The sequence below is a fragment of the Astyanax mexicanus genome, chromosome 8 (assembly GCF_023375975.1).
Source record: "Astyanax mexicanus isolate ESR-SI-001 chromosome 8, AstMex3_surface, whole genome shotgun sequence".
Taxonomy (NCBI): Eukaryota; Metazoa; Chordata; class Actinopteri; order Characiformes; family Acestrorhamphidae; genus Astyanax; species Astyanax mexicanus.
Window position 1 is genome coordinate 25,375,615 of NC_064415.1, and position 20,289 is coordinate 25,395,903.

General features: G+C 37.7%; 1 protein-coding gene across 1 annotated transcript in view; it reads left to right on the forward strand.

Annotated features, from left to right (window-relative positions):
- si:ch73-211e3.1 (trithorax group protein osa) overlaps positions 1 to 15,350 on the forward strand; it is a 130,128-nt gene extending 114,778 nt beyond the window's left edge. Inside the window, exons 3-5 of the mRNA XM_007248102.4 lie at positions 11,062 to 11,187; positions 11,590 to 11,662; positions 13,320 to 15,350. Of these exons, the coding sequence (XP_007248164.3) occupies positions 11,062 to 11,187; positions 11,590 to 11,662; positions 13,320 to 14,389 (1,269 nt within the window). The 3' untranslated portion in view covers positions 14,390 to 15,350. The remainder of the gene's footprint in view (positions 1 to 11,061; positions 11,188 to 11,589; positions 11,663 to 13,319) is intronic.
- The last annotated feature ends 4,939 nt before the right edge of the window (positions 15,351 to 20,289 follow it).

Sequence of the window (20,289 nt, forward strand, 5' to 3'; positions counted from 1 at the left end):
GTCATTTTAATCTTTTATTGTCAAATCTAAATATTTTCAGACTACAGCTGAAAATATGTTCTGAAGAAGAAAGTCGTCACTGGTGTACTCCGTAACATATATTGAAAAAAAAAGCATTGTGAGTGGAAAAGGAACGTAGAGATTAACCTTTACCAATTTGATGGAAAGGCTAATGTTTGGTCAAATAAAGCATCTGCTCATGATTTTACACATACCTGCTCATCTGTAAAACACAGTGGAGGTAGTGTCATTCATTGAGCTTGTTGATATTTTGTGTCATATTAATCTTTTAATGTCAAATCTAAATGTTTTCAGACTACAGCAGAAATAATATAAATAGTAAAACTGCTTGAAATGTTCTGAAGAAGAAAGTCATCACTGGTGTACTTATTAACCTTATGTACTTATTGACAGAAACATTGTGAGTGGAATAGGAATGTAGGATGAACCTATTGGCATCATGTCTGAGCTGTCCAGAACTAAACCAACTGTTTTCTCTTTTCTCTGGAATGATGTTGTACTTACATGTTGTACTTACATGTTTTGCTGTACTTTTGTAGATGAGTTAAATAGCTGAGTATGAGGTGCAATCAGCTTTCTTTACAACTTCTCTACTACTTCTACAAAAGCAGGACCAACACTATTGTCCATATAATGTATATGTAAATACATACTAATTGTTGGAAGATTAGTCCTAATTGTTTTTGTTGTTCAGCACACACACACATATTTTCTGTGTATATTTTTCAGTGGTTATTAGCATTAGAAGTGTGTTTGTGTTGCTGGTCATCATCGTTTTAGACTCTGGTTCAGCCATCTCTCCATTAAACTGGTTACTGTGGAGATAAAAGCTGTTCAGCAAGCAGTCTGAGTGCTTAGTGTCTGCCTGTGCTCTGACTGCTGGATGCACGCCAACCCTACACACACACACACACACACACACACACACACACAGCCGGTTCAGTTCACTACCATACTTTGTCCCACTTTCTCTTTCTCTCTACACACATACACATACACACAAGATTTCTAGACTCTTGTGTTAACTCTCCTTACATTTGTACCATGTTCTTCACTCTTCTATTCCTTTTTAAATCCTTTCTTCCTCTTACTTTACCTTACTCTACAATCTAACCCTTATAAAACAGTTAGTACAGATTATGTAATCTAATTGACTGAGCTACTTTGTAAGCCAGTACAACCCAGCAATACAACTCAATAGATCTTATTATCTATACTGATTCTACACTCCTTCACAAACAATTACAGTTTCTCGTACCTCTACTAGGGTTAACCATGTTCACCAATCCAAGGCCTCCAAACTCAAAACTGACCATCCTTAGATGGATCCAAAACCCAGAACCTAAATTTTGACACTAGAGACAATATAGTTCCAGTCTGCAGCAGTCCAGGTTTTTCGTTTATGACCTCTGATGTCTTAAACAGCAAGCAATTCATTGAAACATTGATTTTGAAGTCCAATACTTTTCCGCCTCTCACAGACCATCCACTGTGCACAATGACTTTCAGTGCAATGTAGGAGCATGTCAGGCAGTTAACGAACTTTCACCAAGGTACACTAACCAAAAGTATCCTCTGAGAGTCATCTGTGGAGGATTATTATTTTTACTTGACATATTCTTTAAAAAAAAAAAAACTAAACATTAACATTTTAATGTTTTAAACAGTTGAGCTGTTTGTGGAGTCCCACAGGGCTCTGTTTTAGGGTCTATGAAGGTTGTATTTTTGTCAGTAATGCAGTTATTTGAGTGATAACTGAGATTTTATCAAATCTACAGGGTTTAAGTAATGTTAATGTTGATGTAAAGAGATGTTTGTGCGTTTCACACAGTGTAGAAAGTGGTTGGTGTTTCTTTTTTTGCTAATGTTCCTACAGGGCAAGGCTGATAAACACCATGTCAGTGTTTTGTTGGGTTTTTATTGGATGCAAAGATCTACATTGTGCAGCCAGTTTGAGTTTGATTACCAGCTCAGCTCACACAGCAGAGTGTGAATATAAAAAAACAGAAAACCTCTCTTCTCAGAAAGAGAAATTTGTCAGGCTTGAATGGGCATCTCAATGGGTCCATTAAGCCTTTTCACTCAATCAGCTGCATATGTTGGCTGTAATTACGCTCTGTCCTCGGCCCTCTCTCTCTCTCTCTCTCTCTCTCCCTCCCTCGCTATCTCTCTCTCTCTATCGCTGTGTGGCATGATGACGTGAGGAGAGGTGCATCTGCACATTACTGACCACCAGCAGCAAGGTCAAACACAGGAGGTCAGGGTGACATGACATCAGAATGTCTTCAGCCGGCAAATGGCATACAAATGCACCAGCCCTGCTTTCTGTAGCGGCGGATTGGGACAAATGGAACAGTTCAGTTTACTTAACCCTTTAAACTCTGAGGGCCTGTGCACTTCAATTCCTCGCACTCATAGCTACTTAACTATAACTGAACTAGATATTAACTATTATCTACTACTGAATTACTGAATGTGATTATAGCATGATCATTTTAATACATTGTAACATAAGCATAAGCATGTCCTTTATTACAGTTATTACAGTATGGTCCTACCTTTAGGATATGAATGTTCTTCTATTACTTCTAGTGATGCCTCTGTGTCTCTCAGCTTGTCCAGAAAAGCATGAGTACATCGTATGTTGGATTTGAAACGCAATGCAATTATTAGCTTTAACACTATTAGTGTATCAAATTCACCCTAATTATGATTAGCCTTTCCACAACATACAGCACATCTTTAAAACACAGCCAAAACATGGTGACACCAGCAATCTGTGTTAAGGCATTATGACATTATGTAGACTTTTTACCCTACAATGCGCTGTGTACCTTTGCTAAACCAGACAGGACAACATTCAAAAATATTTTCTTCACAATGCTACGTAACGTAAGTTGTTTATTTGTTTAAACGTCATGTATGTTACTCTACAGATTTAGTCTACATGCTTCTTTTACATTTTTACTTTTACAGCTTGTCCAGAAATGCATTGGTATGGTCCTACTAGTGGGATTTGAATGTTTGGCATTAAAAAGGTTGAACTACAAACGCATTGCAATGATTAGCTTTAATACTAGTGCATCATTAAATTCATCCCTAACTATGGTTAGTCTTTCCACAACATACAGCGCATCTCTAAAACACAGACAACACATGGTGATACCAGCAATCTGAATTAGGCAAGATCTTGTAGAATGTTTTTACCCTACAATAACAACTTCAAATTGTCATAAATCATCTCTATCATTATTACTCTGGGTTCGGCATGCTGCTAACTGCACTGTGTAACTTTGGTAAACTGGACAGGACAACACGTAACAATATCTTCATAATTTTGCTGTTTAGTTGTGTAAAATTTTATGATATAACTCTACAGCCTCAGTGCACATGCTTCTTTAACTTCTACACATGGCATTGTATTTGTCAGCTTGTCCAGAAATGCATGTGAAAATCGTGTCCTTTAGGGGTAGCTCAAGGCGTAGCTCAAAGGTTTAACTTACCCAACTGCAGAGTGAGCCCAGAGACAAAACAAATGCCTTATTTTCTTTTTTACTTAATGTTCTTTAATATATTTATTAATATATATTTTTTATATTTTTATATGGCTACCCCGCTTCTTTGAGCTGTGTGTTTCACAGAATGCACAATATTTAAGTGTTCTGCTTTGCCAGCCATGCTCCTGATAACTTATTAAAATGTATTGCAGTATAAACTCAATTTATTATTAAAACCCTAGCAATAAATGCAGTGATTAACCTTTTAAATGTTACTTTATGTTTCATACAAATATATTATAATTTATATTTGTCAATCATAGTGAATCTAACACTGATTTACTGTCACTGAATTAATAAAGCTTTCCAAAGCAAACTAAAAATGACAGTTAATAGAAAATGACCTCAGGATCTCTAATCTGATCTTGTCTGCAGATACAGCCTTGCTGATTACCCACACTGTTCTGCAGATGACATAGATCTGAACCTGTCACTTGCGAAATTATTATTTACATAATTATAAGCTGAACAATGTGAATTCATTCTAATCACATTCAGTATTTACAGGTTCTGGCATGTTTTTCTTATTTGTTTTGTTTTGATGTTTATTATATTTTGTCTGATGTCATGAAATGAAAAGTAGGAAAGATAGATTTTCTTATTATAAACAATATGAAGTTTTATTCACATTCCAGTCATAGAAAACATATCTTCTACTTATTAATACATCAGTTATGTTATCAGTTATCAGCAGTGTAATAAGGGCAGTGATGGCGGTTAATGGTTAGTGATAAGAGGGTTGTGGGTTCAGTAGCCTCCTCCACTGTTGGGCTTTTGAGGAAGTGCATGTATCTTTATGCTCCAGGGTTACTATAACACATATTCAGAATGACAATATTCTGAATTTCTCCACTCTGTATAGAAATGGACCAAGATTTTGTTATTGCCAATTATTAATGAGTCCTTGAAAGTCTCATTTATACTCTCTTTATATTAAATAAACATAAGCATGGCAGAGGAGGTTGTGAAAATGTGTTAAATTAATAAAAAAAGATAAAACACTAATAAATATTGTGTAAACGTTATTATTATTATTATTTTTTGTTTGTTTAAATTTAAGTCAAAAATCATGATTTTTTGCTTGATTTAAGTATTACTTAAATTACTATGTGATTGCTTCTTTGAAAATTTCTTACTAAACAAAATTTGCTTAACGTATTGACAGACTTGTTTGTTTAATATAAGCATATTCATCTATTTATATATATATTTTTTTCATTTTGTCTGGTTTTTGCCAGTGGATTTTACCACACACTCAGCACAGTACCGCACACACTCAAACAATAGAACACATACTTAACCAGTACACACATTTGGAACATATCCACAGCATGGTTTCCTATGAATACACTTGCAAAACCAGAGGAATCTGACTTTCATTAACAAACCAGAACCAGGAACTGGATTCAGAAAAGTGTCTTCAGAAAGAAAATCTAAGCTGCTTATCTGTGGTATTTTTTCTTAATGTCAAACCGAATCAGACATAAGATACATTGTTATTCTTCAAGATTTTACAATTGGTCTTAGACTGTGAGAGTTCAGGTCAGACTTTTTTATTGGACTGACTTTCATTAGAAAAATGTCTTCAAAAAATTCTTAGCTGCTTAGTTGGGCTTTTTTAAACCTAATTGTATCAGCTGAATGCATTATTGTAAGCTAGAGAAAATTGGAGCATAAAACAATGCTAAAGGCATTTGCATTCTGCACTGCGTGTGCAGTTAACTTTGACTTAATGTGCTTGCCGTTGTGGATAGTTATCTAAACTGTATTGATGGCAGACAATCGTTGAATGGCAGGGGAATGTGCTGGTAAGATGATGGCTCTGAGAAAGAGATACTGTTCAAATTGAAGATTCTCTCCGCTCCAGTGGATGCCACAGGGGGGAACTTACCCCAGCCTTTGTTCCTCTTTCATACACACTCTCCGCCACGGTTGTTTTGTGTTTGCCAGTGAAGGGAGCGGATTGCTTTGATAACCTCCACCGTGATATCTAACCTATTAAACACACCCTGAATGCGAGCTGAATGAGAAACTCACTGCTATGCATAAAACTGAGAGGGGAGGGGAGGTTAGACTGTGCAAGTATTTTTGAACACGAGCTAGATCTGTCTTGCTCTCTCCCAGCCTCTGTGTGTGTGTAAGACTCTGTGTGTGTTTGTGTAAGAGTGTGTGTGTGTGTGTTACTTGAGGCAGGAGCTATCCAAGGTTGCCAGTGTCATGAGAAAGAGAAGGGAGGGGAGGCGGAGTTATTATGCGCCCATATTGGAGCAACATAAGTCATCTTAGTGTAAAACACCAGTGCGTCCTCCAATCCATTTAGCATCCATTTTTCAACAGCTAAGAATAAACGGCTAAACATTATTTCACTCCAGTCTAGTGCCGTCATGGAATATGCATGTCATCCCATTTCATCTGCTAATCACAGCACAGCACGGTCAATGAACCAAAACCTCCTCTGCTATTAAGAGCATCTCTCTCTCCTGACGTAGACTCACATCACATTAGCTTGCAGTCATTGCTGTGTTACTTTAATGTGTCTGTTGAGAACTATGAGAATTTCAGATCTAGTACCTACAGATACAGTGTACAACACAATGGTGTAAAAGTCTTAAAGCGTTTTAACATGTTAAAGTTCTCAAACCAACGTTTAAACACTACAGCTCTGGAAAAAATGAACCAGACCACTTCAGTTTCTGAAACAATTTATCTGATTTTGCTATTTATAGGTTTATGTTTAAGTTAAATGACCATTGTTGTGTTATTTTATAAACTATGGACAACATGTCTCCCAGATTACAAATAAAATATTGTCATTTAGAGCATTTATTTGCAGGAAATGAGAAATGGCTAAAAAAAAAAAAAAAAAAAGATGCAGAGCTTTCAAACAATGCAAAGAAAACAAGTTCATATTCATAAAGTTTTAAGAGTTCAGAAATCAGTTTTTGGTGAAATAATCACAGTTTTCATGCATCTTGGCATGTTGTCCTCCACCAGCCTTACACACTGATTTTGGATACCTTAATGCCACTCCCGGGGCAAAAAAGCAGTTTAATAAATTATAAATTAGTTTAATAAAAGACTGAAAATAAGTTTTAAAAAGTTTTAAAAAACAAGTTTTAGGCCCACATCTTCTCAGAAAAATTATAAATGCTTTAAAGAAAGTGGAACGTTTTCATATCTAAGAATCTTTTAGAGGCATGCAACTTTTTTTAGATTTTCATTCTTAGCACCAGCAATTCTGACTCTGTAGAAGGGAGCATTTCTCACCAAACCACACTGAATGATTTTTTTATTTTTTTAAACCATTTAATTATATAGAGCTTTAGGAAAGATTGCCAACATTCCCCTTTATGGTTTAAAGTCAAATGACAATATTTCTAAATGTAAAAAAGTGATTTAATCCTTTACTGGAAACCTAATTAAATAACATTTAAAGAGTTTCTGCACATTGTACTTTTTAGTGATGCTTTAAAATGAGCAGAAATGTGTTTTCCAAATATCAAAAACATATGTAATTGGCCAGAGGTGACCAAAAATAAGGTGTGCAATGACATAGAAGTATAATTGTATAAAACTACTACAAATTATGAGTCAGTCCAACTGGGTACAGTAACTAGTAATTAGTACCAATACCTGGAGCTAACAAAGAGAAGTGAGGACCTGGTTTGGTGGAGCCGGTGGCTGTTTGAATGTGGAGGAGGTGCGGTGGGTGGCGTCTCAGATAGCATAACCCTGACACACTGGCTTACCACACACACTCAAGCAATACCACACATGCTTAACCAGTACAGACATTTGGACCATATCCACTGTATGGTTTCTTAGGAAAAAACTTGCAAAACCTCATGGTTCTTCAGGGAGGAATCTGATTTTCATTAACAAACAGGAACCAGCCATTTTTCTTTCCCCTAACATTAAACCTCATTCAAAAACCATTTAAACCTTAACCCAGACATCAGAATACATTGATATTCTTAAAAAGCATTTATTACAAATGATTCCTGATTTTTCTGTTGGTATTCTGTAAGTTCATGCTGGTCTTAGACTTTAAGCGTTCAGGTCTGCCTCTAAAATGATCAGTTAAAATATTAAACAGCAATGTATAATTCTTCTACATAATAAAAATAAGAAAATGGCTGTTCACCAGAGTTATCACATTTTCTATGGGTTACAGGATTTTTTAAAAGCTTAGTTTATTTTGGTTTTAACTGAATAATTAGATAATATTACATTAAAACACCTTGTATTGTTTATTATAAGCTTTGCAATGCCGTATAAAAGGCTACAGTACTAAAAAAAATACAATTAAAAGTGTCATAAGAAGAAAATATTTCCATTTAAAAACACTTACTCAGTAACCATTTCTAAGAATAAATTCATCTTAAAAACTGTTATAAAGGTAATGGCTCACGGCAGGTAATGCTGTTTCTTAATGGGGCAAATACACTTTTTATTCAGTGTAAGGGGGTGTGGCCCATTACTATGGCCACACCCCCTGACAAGACTGTCAGTGGTGATTCCATGCATCAGACTGATTGTCTCTGTGTGTTAAACATTTTGTTATAGGAATTTCCAGGCCTGGACATCTTTTGGAAAAATAAAAATACAGAAAGTTTTGGAAAGGTCATGGACATTTGGGCTACAAATTGTTGTGTTTCAGTTTATCAATTGGAAAAAAATATTTTGAGCTAACAAATACAGTTAATTTAGTAATTTAGCCCTACACATCGGAGCTCTCAGGATCTGACACACGTTTTATTATTGAAGTGTGTATTAACATTTTGTCTGATTCATTTTAGACCTAATATATTATATCTATTTTAATTATAGTTTTAGTAGATTTTAGTAGGTTTTCTTGTCCATGTCTGCACTGATGATTTAAAAATCGTATAGTCATGAAAATTTGCCTTAAAGGCATGGAAAAGTCATGAAAAAATAACAGAAATGTATTTGTTAAAAAGTGAATGAGCCCTTTAAATTTTATTTAATACACTGACTGCTGGTCTTTTGTTTGGATATTATTAATGTTTTATATTAAAATGTCTCTGAAATCTCTCTGAAAGTCTCTAAAGCTCAAATCATTCTGATAGAAGCCCCCCTTCTTCAGCCCTCTATCCTCAGACCACCAGCACAGGTTTAGAACATTTAAATCTCTCTGTTTCTGAGCCTTGAGGCGGCAAGCAGGAAGAAGTGTGATTGGTCTGGGTTCGTTAGCGAGGGCGCATGCGCCATCTAGTGTCGGTAGAAAATAAATCCTATTATTTTAGCAGAGCCATCCAAACACCCAGAGTAAGCACATTACCAGCCTTGCTGCCTTTGTGTTTGATGTGGCCGGATTTATATATATCATTTCAAGCCATGATGACATCGTTGTGAATTTATTCATATAAATAATTGTGCGCAGACATCAAAAACTGCTCTTTTTTAATCTGGTTGGAATGGTAGCACATGTCTTTGAAGGCGGCCATACTAATAACAGCAGTATTTATCAGCTCCTCGCTCTCGCCAGCAGTCAAGCATTGGATCAATACCCATTACCAACAGTGGTTCAGCAGACAAGCCATTCATTTCCACAGCAAAGCAGCAAGCAGTACAACCCCTCCCCTTAACACAGACACACACACACACACACACATCTCCCTAAGGAAAGAGACGTTTGAACACCATGAATACCAAAGATCAGACACATACCTGATGCTACTGCTAATAACGCCTCCTCATTCTCATGTGTGGGATTAGTATGTGAGATGTGCAGAAAGGTTCTTTTCAGGCTGCTGTAATAATGAACAAAGGGTACACAGCATATGTTTGTATTAATGGTAACTCCAGATCAATATGTATATTTACATCTTACATTTAAGAACAATGGGCATCATTTACTAACAATTTTAAAATGTAATAAAATTTAAACTACCAAAGTATAAATTTATTTTATGACCTGTTTTATGAAGGTGGTGGCTAACAGGGAACAGCTTAATTGAGGTTAATAGAGCTTTTTAATCAGTGTCAGTGCAAATGACCACTCTCTCATTCACATTATGGCCACACCCCCACACAGAACTGTCAATCAAGACTCCATGAATCAGAACAATAGTCTCTTTGTGTTAGTCATTTAACAGGCACTTTTCTTTGGCTTTTTTTTTTTTTTTACATCAGAATATCAACAACAGCCGTTAAACTCTAAACCATATTTTTTTCCATTAATAGCTTAAATGTGTTTCTGTGAAGCAATGAAACTCCAGTCCTAACCTTTAGAAAACATTTTAATTGTGGTAATTTCTGCCTCTGCAGCGCCCTCTCAGGTTCAGCTCTGCTATAGGTGTGGATGATGTGTCTGTTTACTTTGGTACACAGACACATCACAATATGCAGATTGGTCCAATCATTTGCGTCACACATCTCAGCCAATCAGCTCTCCCTTCTGCCCTGCCTCTAAACCCATACATCACCCAGTGCCCCTCCCAAACTACCCCTACCATTTTTTTTTAGCCTTGAGCTGAAGGGTGGAGTCAGCTAAAATCAGAGTGTTTGGTGCCCCTTTAAAAATATAATAGTTGTGCTGGAGGACCCATGCTCCATACTCGAAATAAAATAAAAAAATGCAAAGAAAAGTTCTGAATAGTCAAATTGTAAAAAAACAGATATTTATAAAGTTTTAAGAGTTCAGGAATCAATATTTGGTGAAATAACCCTGTTTTTTAATCACAGTTTTCATGCATCTTGGCATGTTCTCCTCAAACAGTCTTACACACTGCTTTTGGATTACTTCATGCACCTCCTGGTGCATAAACTGAAGCAGTTCAGCTTGGTTTGATGGCTTGTGATCATCCATCTTCCCCTTGATTATAATCCAGAGGTTTTCAATTTGGTAAAATCAAAGAAACTCATCATTTTTAAGTGGTCTCTTATTTTGTTCAAAATCGTGTAGCCCTAGTCTCCACCAGTATTACTGCAGATCCAGATCAGAGTAGTTCAGAGTGAGGGAGGGGACCGTTTCCCACTATGGGAATCAGAACATGGGAATGCCTGGTTGGCCTGGGAGATAGGAGGGGTGCATTCAAGCAAAGCCAATACAAACAACAGTCCACAGCGCTGGGACACAAGGGTCTGCTTCGAATCTTCAGTGGTTATTTACAGATATTTATGACCGTAGCAGCTGGGAGAAGAAGAACACTACACACTACATCTCACTACTGGCACATCTGAGGTGTTGTGTAAGAGCAACAACAGGGCGATGTCTTGATCAGAAGCGACTCTTGTAACCGGATACTGTTGTAGATTTTAGCTGCGAGATAAAGAGAGAAAATATGAAACAGTGAAATATAATAGACAGTGATTTGGAATTCGGCCATTAAAGCATGCATATTTAGCCTTTATCAGATGATTCCCTGTTGGAGTAATGATAACCAAGTTTGGAAATGGAATGTGAGTTAAATCTCTCTCTCTCTTTCTTTCTCTTTTTCTGTCTTTCTCTCTCCCTCAGGACCAGAATGTAGTGATGGTGCCACATATTCCAGACCCTTCTGCAGGGCCTCGTCCCGGTCAAGCTAGCAACTATAACATGCTGCTGAAGACTCAGCTAATGAGGAAACAGCTCCAGCAGCAGCAGGTCAGCACCAAAGCTCCTCTCTGCAAAGTTAAGATGTTGTAAACACTAAGACACTTTTAGGAAACTGGGCCTTTATAGATATGTATTTTTTATGTTTTTACTTCAAAGACTGTTTGACAGATCATGTCCACCTGTTTTGGGGTGTGTTTGAGTATTACATCAGCTGGCTCTTGTAAATAAAGACTGTTCTAAAGCCAATTCTCCTCAGATTCAATGGTCATGATTTGTGATGGTGATAGGAAATAAGCCTTAAGAATGCAATGCTGGAAGCAAAACACACTTGGAATAGCATAGTCTTACTTTTATTTGCTGTGACTGTCTTTTACAGTTCTGACAATGATCTCTTTGTACTGTGGTCTGATGTTTTTGGGCTGTGTCGGTAATACCTAATGTCTCATGCAGGAAAAGCAGAGGCAGATGGAGCAGATGAATGGAGCACAGATGTCAGATTGCCAGCAGGTGGTGCCATTTCAAGGTATTGATGTATTTCACTCACAACAAAGGCAAACATTAACAAGATTATGATCTGATCACAGTGTCTGTTTAATCTCTTAGGACATGTTCAGACTGCCAGCACAAATCTGATTCTTGGCATATAGGTTGCAACTAGATCGTTTTTTTTTCCTCTAGTGTGCACAGCTAGAAACCCTATTAATTGAAAGCTACATTTGGACTTGATTTAACATGTAAAAACAATCAGAGACAAAGACCTCATCAAATCCGAAGTGACAAAAGTTTGGGGGTCCAAGAAGATGCAACCCACATGCAGATACATTTGTGATGTCCTGATATGCAAATCTGATCTTATTACATCCAAATAACAGTGCAGACAGTGACTGCACCAGATCTGATTTTACAAACAAAACTGAATTATGGAGAAAATGGAATAAAATTAGAAATATATTATGTAATAAAATTGTCCTTGTACATGTGCCAGGATGCATTATATAAAACACCAAACAAGAAAGAGCATTGGCCTTCCAAATTGGTGAGAAAAATAAATTGGGGTGAAAAATTATAAATATATTATTTTACTTTCTATATGTGCAAGGATGCATTGTATAAAAATATATGAAAATAAGAAACAGCAGTTCTAATCCTTTCTTCCATGTTCGAACCACACACACTGTTTAAGAATAGGAACAAAATTTAGTAGGAATCAAAAGTTCAGAGAGCAGTAGCTGGAGACCTCAGTCCCTTGTGTCTACAATTTGTCTGAATTTGTGTATTTTATATAGTTGAGTAAATCTCAGCTCGATTTGTCACTTACTGTTAATCGCCAAATCATGTCTACAAATCACATGCCATAAGAAATGACTGGTGGCCGTCTAAAGCGCTGCCTCTACGATCAGGAGATCGCTGGTTCTAATCCCGATCATGCAGCTTGCCATCAGCTGCCAGAGCTCTAAAAGAGCACAATTGCCCTTGCTCTCTCTGAGTGGGTAGATGGCGCTCTCTCCCCTCATCAGTCCTAGGGTGATGTTGATCAGCACAAGGCATTTGTGAGCTGATTTATGTAAACCGAGTCGCTGTGCTTTCCTCCGAACATGGCTGGCTACTTGGCAATGCTGCAGCAGTTCGAAAAGAGGTGGTGGCTGACTTCACATGTGTCAGAGGAGGCATGTGCAAGTCTTCACCCTCCTTGTGTTGTTGCATCACTAGTGATAGCTGATATACAACTGACTAGCAGCTGAATGGGTGGGAAAATTGGCCTAGCTAAATTGGGAGAAAAATGGGAGAAAGTTAGTAATAAATTTAGGAAAAAATAGAAAAAGAAATGACTGGTGGCTTGTCAGTCACTTGTTGCCGGCTAGTGTGAACAGAAGTTAAGTACAATTAGGAACAAATTTACCGTTCAGTAATCCTTAAGGCAGCCACACCCTGAATGCTCAAGCAGCATTTTTTATTATTACATCAAATTAAAACCAAAATCAAACCAATAAATCTATAATATACTGTATTTAAAAACTTAATTTAATTTTTTAATTTCAAAATCAAGACAGAAATCCCTGAGCATAAGGGCTCAAATTTTATGATGTAAAGTGAGAAGAATGTTCCAAAAGCTTGAAATGTCCCTTTAAACTTTAAGCAAACAAACTGATTTTGTCATTTTCTCATACTTCGTTTTCCAGGCCCAGGTCGGACAATACCTGCCGAGTGTAGCTCATATCCCATGGGCACCCCCCAGCAGACCAACCCTTCCATGGTGACCCACAGTGGCCCTTTACCATCCAACCGCATGGGTCTTCCTCCTGGTTCTCTCCCCCAGGTGGGCCACGCTGGACCCTATATGGGTGGAACTGGCTCCAAGCAACCATTCTACCATCCTTCACAGGAAATAGGGATGCCAATGCGCCCAAGTCAGAGCATGATGGGCGTGGGATGTCCTCCAAGGCAGTCTACCCACCCTGGACATATTGTAGCACGTCCAGGGATGGCTGGGCCAGGCTTGGCGGGGGGTCCAGTGCCAACCAACCACCTTCGGCAGGCGTTGCATCAGGGTAACGCTCTACCTCCTCGTCTGATGTTTGCTTCTCAACAGCAACAACAACAGCAGCAGCAACAGCAGTCGCAGTCTGCATTGTGGCAGAGCCAGCAGGGAGCGCATCCACATCCACACATGGAGCCCCTGAACCACCAGCACTCATTCCCCGGTGGAGCAGCTCCCTCAGGGTGTGGGGCTCCCCAGTTCCCTCAGCGTCCAGGCATGGCAGGGATTCCAGCCGGTTTTCCTGGTGCTCGGCCTCCACCGAACCAGATCGCTCCGGGCTTGGTAAGCAGACAGATCCAGAAGTTGCCTTCTGGGCAACCTCTACCTTCCATGGTCCAGCAGAACCTTCGAATGCGTGGTGCCCTGACCTCCATGGGGGTCATGAAGGGTCCCGGAGCTCCAGCCATGATGCACCCGTCTCATGGCATGGCTCCCCCGAGTTACCCTGTTGCGTCAGTGGGCAAAGTGGGTCCAACCCAGGGCTACAACCCTGGACACAATCCAGGTCATAAACTGCCCTCCTATGACTATCCTCCCCAGCATCAAAGCAATGGAACTATGGTTGTAGGACCTCAAGGACCTGTTGGAGTAGGAGTAGGAGGAGGTGGAGGAAGAGGCGAGGTTGACTTCATTGACACTTTAGTGGGTTCAAATGATGACTGGCTCAGCAATCTCAACATGATTGATGAATACCTTGAACAGAACTCATAGGGATGCCCAGGAAACCATTACATACATGTAAGACATGGTGGCAGCCTCCAGAGCCTGTGGTTCCAGAAGGTTCCAAACTCAGCCAGTCCTGGCTGTACTGTAGTAATGAGATGGGACGGGTCTGATTCATACACTGCCACACGCCACAAGGCTCCTGATCCTTCCAGCCCAGTCTGTGCTGGCCCTTTAAAATCTCGCGGAAGTGTGTAGGGTCGCCACCAAACAGCGCATTCGAAATGCAAATGATGTTTTATATAAACATCAGAAACTACTACTAAGCTGTCCGAGAGGTCCAAAGACTGCACTCAATGCTCTCCAAGTGTGGTTGTTTTTGAGGGCTGTCTTAGTGATGTGGTTCCAGTAGGCTTCAACACTGTGTACTGAGCTGAGATCAGTGTTTTCACAGCAAAACAAATGAGGGCATTCATTCATGAAATGTAATAACCTGATGCATTTCACTTGGTAGCATCACATGAAATAAAAGAAAACACAGCAAAGATATTATGGTCTGGTGGCCCGATTGTCACTGTGGAAATACACGCTACATAGTAATTTCGTCCTGGAGCTGTTTGGCGGTATTACAAATGGGGCTTAATAATGTACATGGTAAAGTATTTTGTATGATATGTTTTAATAAATAAACTGTAACAAATATAAAAGAGAAGTACTCATATTTATACTTCTTTTGTGAAAATACATTCTTTAGATCTTCTTTGTAAATAACTATCAAAAGGACTAGTATATCAAAGAAGAAGAAAAAATAATGCTGTAAAATCAAAAAAACTAAATTGAATTCAATTGAACTCGGAAGCTCTATTGTAATTTGTAATATGCAAGACAATACGGTTAGTTTTTGCAGTAATACTATGTATTACAAGTTGAGATATTTGTTATGTTTTTGACATAACTGTGGACTCCTGGTACTCCAATCCGGCTCAATTTTTTTTTTTTTTTGTATTTTAAGTTCTGACCCAACTTGCACTACAAAAATCTAATGCTCCCCAATTTGTTTTTTTTTATATATATATATACATATATATTTCCAATGCATTTTGCACTAGACTACATCTTTTTTCTCCTCACCTTTGTCGCTATCTGTTTCATGTGCTGACATCTGCATGGGAAAGAGGGTCACATAAGGTATTGAATAGCTTTAGAGGCAAGTACCTGCTCATCCTCACCTATTTCTATGTCTATGTTCATTCATGTACAGACTTTTCCCACTGAAACTAGAGCGTAGTCCTTTGGCACTCTGAAACAGACCATAATACCATCCAGTATATGTACTACGGAGCCACAATCACCACTTAACTGCATAAAGTACGCCCCCAGTCTTTTCTGTGCCAGAGTCCTGGGTTTCCCCTCTGTTCTTGGTCTCTTAGCTAAGGGCATGACATTTAAGCCATTCTGATTTGTGCTTTCTCTGTAATTATTCTATTTTGTCTTGTTATTTTTTAGATTGGACAATAAACTGTATAAATGGAAAAAAAATACTGTTTGTGAATTAATGTATTTTTCACATTCTGCTTTTATCAGCTGTTTCTTATGCCAGGTTCACACTACACAACTTTTTGAGGCGTCAGTCATTGTGCTGTTCACACTACATGACTGGTTGTGCTGTAATCGCGAGTACTTCAGTTGTTGAGATTTTCACACTACATGACTGATACAGAGTCACAATTACAACTTTTTTTACTATGTGAAATCTCTGACTCACCTGGCTGCTCTCCAGAAACACTATTCGTCTCGAGAACACACCTGAACTAAATGCATGTGAGAACTAGTGATGCCATGCCAGAGAATCTCCAGAAAGGAAAATGAGCACTTGAAGTGAGTCCAAAAAAAGCAACTGAGCAAAATCAGAGTTTATAAATGTCTGATCGGTTTTATACTAAAATGTCCTTATGTCCTCAACACAGAACTATATTAAATGTATCAGTACCGCAGACATACTTTTTTATAGTTTTGAACTTCATTTATAAGCCTTTTAAACAGCTCTACCCGTATCTCTAGGATCAGCTTGCCAACCAATTAGCACACAGTAGCAGTAATGCTAGTGTTTTTACTGTGTAAAGCCTGTTTTCTGTAGATAAACTGAAATATACAGCCACGCTTTCTTTGCTTTTTTAGTAAAATACATAATTTTATTTTAGAAAATTAAAGGAATAAAATAAATTGAAAAAAAAGAACATGTAAATCATGTAGCTCATAGCTCCATTCACCCCATTCATAGAGGACTCATTCGTGGGCTCCCTCTAGAGTTTAACAGTCATTTTGTGATATAACAGGGGGGGACAGAAAGTGATCAAACTTTACATAAATGGCTCTGGTAATGCAAGGATGCGTTCCTATGATCCTATTGGCTGTATGTAGCCACTTTTCCTGACTCCCAGTCACCAACAGGGTCAGATAGAACTGAAGAACTGCATCAGGCACTACAGCAATAACCTAGCACAGATAGTCCATACCTGTATTATTCATATACATTTACACACACACACACACATGCAAACTAACATACACATCAGGACAATTTAGAGTGTTTATTTTTTCTGAACAATGTAAAATATCCAATTTACCTGCGTGGGAGGAAACCGGAGTCCCCGGAGGAAACCCACACAGACACATGGAGGACATGGAAACTAACCACTAAGCCACCATACTGCCTAAAACCCATAACTTTTTTTTTTCAAACATGCATCAATCTAATATATTTGGTCCTGTGTACATTTTCCCCCCAAATTTCACTAGATCCTAATAAGTAAAAGGATGATAACCAATATTGCACAGAATACACCAGAGGTTCACAAATTTATAAAATGAAACTTACAGTCCACTTAACCCTCCACAAATGTTTTACAATAACCCACATAAATCTAAACAGACTATCAAACTGATCAGATTGATAGGGCTTGAATTACCTCAGGATATTTTGTTATAAAAGTCTTAGTTTTTAACCATTCATTCATGATGGGTAAAACTCAGACAATACAACAGGAACATTTCACTCATATCTGCACTAATATTAGCTAGTTTTGTGGGTCATGTAACTTTACTATGTTTTATTTTTTATTTATATCTGTCACATCTTAAATTATGTTTGTGAATATCTAATGCAAAACATAAAAAGATAAATTTTTGACCAGCAGCAGTCTAGCATTACCCATGACACCCACTAGGGACAAACAAGTAAAAAATCACCAACTAAACCAGCGGGATTAGTCTAATACACTGGTCAATCAATCCTGTAAATATTACTCTACCATGTCAGCACTCGTGCTTCTTTCACTTCAGCTTGTCATCAAATCCACAGTAATATGTCATTTGTATTTATGACAGTGGTGTCAAGGTGGATTACTCCACAGCTGTAGGGATGCCCCATATAAAAAAGACACATACAGCTCTGAAAAAAAATTAGAGGGCACTTAAAAATTTTGATTATTTTTTTTTATTTTACCACATTTAAATTCTCTGAAATATAATCAAGAGGACGATGGGTGATCACAAGCCATAAAACCAAGCCGAACTGCTTGAATTTTTGCACCAGGAGTGGCGTAAAGTTATCTAAAAGCAGTGTGACTGGTGGAGGCGAACATGCCAAGATTCATAACTTCAGGGTTACTCCACCAGGGTTATTCGACCAAATATTGATTTTAAAACCCTTAAATGAATATGAACTTGTTTTCTTTGCATTATTTAAGGTCTGAAAGCTCAGAATCTTTTTTGTTATTTTAGTAATTTCTCATTTTCTGCAAATAAATGCCAATATTTGTATTTGGAATTTGGGAGCAATGTTGTCCGTAGTTTATTGAATAAAACAACAATGTTCATTTTACTCAAACATATATCTATAAATAGCAAAATCAGAGAAAATGATTCAGAAACTGAAGTGGTCTTCTAATTCTTTCAAGAGCTGTATTCTGTAAGCATTTAATAATTAAACAGGAATTTTAGTCTACTGGTAATGTATCATGTAGCAATATTTTTATATTTTAGTATCCTATCAACTTTGCACGACTTTTCACTTCTGCCTTAAAGAAATTAAACTTGTTTCTTGAGTTTTAATATGGACATGACACCAATTACTACCATTGAGCATGAATGATCAAATACTGTAAAAGGCTGGAAGAGGAAGTATCTTAAAATGAAATACTCTTTATTTGAAGTATGCAGATCACAACATCTAGAGCCTAATTCACATCTAACCACAACAGTTCTATAATAGGTTTAGATAACAGTAAAATCGAACTGATGTACTGGAAGGTATCACAGTGACATACATGTGTCAGTTATGTACATTGTAAAAAAAATATAACTTTTATTTTGATATGATTTTAAGAAAGGGTGGACATGGGGTTGCATTGTAAAGTAGACCCCAAGTGACCATGGGGCAATCAATTCCAACATCAGTAGCTTTTTTACAAATAAAGTAGTTTTAAGTCTTAATTGACCATGACGAATGGGACAACCTTTAAAAGTGTGAGGTTGTTTTGTTTGGTTTTGAAATAGATCCTATACAACCTATACAAATTTATACAAGTTGGTTATAAGGGCATTCAAGTACAATGAATGTTTCAAGCAATGTTAGTTTTTTTCATATATCATTACATCTGACAATTTTATATTTAAGCAATAATTCACGAGAGGGAGAGCCATAACGTGTAATATTGGCCCTGCTGTGATACGGTCGGCCGAAGATCAGCACAGCAGTGCCAATATGACACGTTATAGCACGACCCTCAAGTGTATTATTGCAATTATACCACAGCTCCATTATTGCTGTTTATTGAAAGATTTTGAGGTAAACAAAACGAGAAAATGAGATCTGTTTGGTTATAAACCCCTTCGCGAGTTAAAATAGTTCCATAGCTGCTCTGTTTGTAGCTGCGCTGTGAGGTCTGCATTATTTCAGTCAAAATTGTGGAAATCTAAGATTACTGTAAACAAACAGAAGCGCTTGATCCACCCAAATAAATGTTTTTTTAGGAGAAAAATCTCTGTAGATTAAAGTCCAGTGCTCGTTTGATTGAAAGAATTATTTTTTTAAGAATTAAAGTTTTGCTTACTTCCGCGCCCCCCAGCGGCAAGACCACCTTTCATTCAGCTTAAAATACCCTATATTAACTGGAAAATATATGCACTTAAGCTTTTATTTTAATAATAATAACAACTCTTAACCTGATATTGGTGGCTGATAATGTGTGTAATAATGTGTATTTTCAAATCGCTGTGCTTATTTATTTGTGGGACTGCCTATTGGAGACATTCCGTTTCTGCACTGTTCCTACGGGATCTAGCAGCTCCAAATGGTGTATAGTGATATTGCATTTAGTTTGTATTTGGCTTGTAAGCACACCATTATGCTAGGTTATCTGTATGTGGCGGAGTAATACATGGAGATCTTCGGTTACAGTGCATTACCAGCTAATAATGTCACTCATAAAACGCCTTTCAGCCAATCACATCGCAGGGTCGGAAACTAATTGTGGTATAATTTATTGTTGAATTGATTATCCTGTTTAAAAATGAACTCACACTGTCATAAAAGGTAATAGAAAACACAACACTTTCCCCAGGACAGACTAGGCTTAATTTCTCCACCTGGACAAGCACACCACTCAACATCACCAAGATTACTCATGGATGTCCCTTTTTTTATTTCCCCATTAAAGATGCTCACGGTCGCCCCTTATAAGCACTAGATGAGCACTTGTGGGATGCTTCTCGTAAGTCTGCATCAGATCACAATTCATGTTCCACTGTGATCCTATGACATTCACAGCATTAACCAGTGGTTCTCAAATTGTGGTGCACTGGAGGTACACAAAACATCCTGAGGTGACATCTGTATTTTTTGGTATCTCTGTTAGAACTTTATGTTTGTTTGTGTTTGGTGCTTT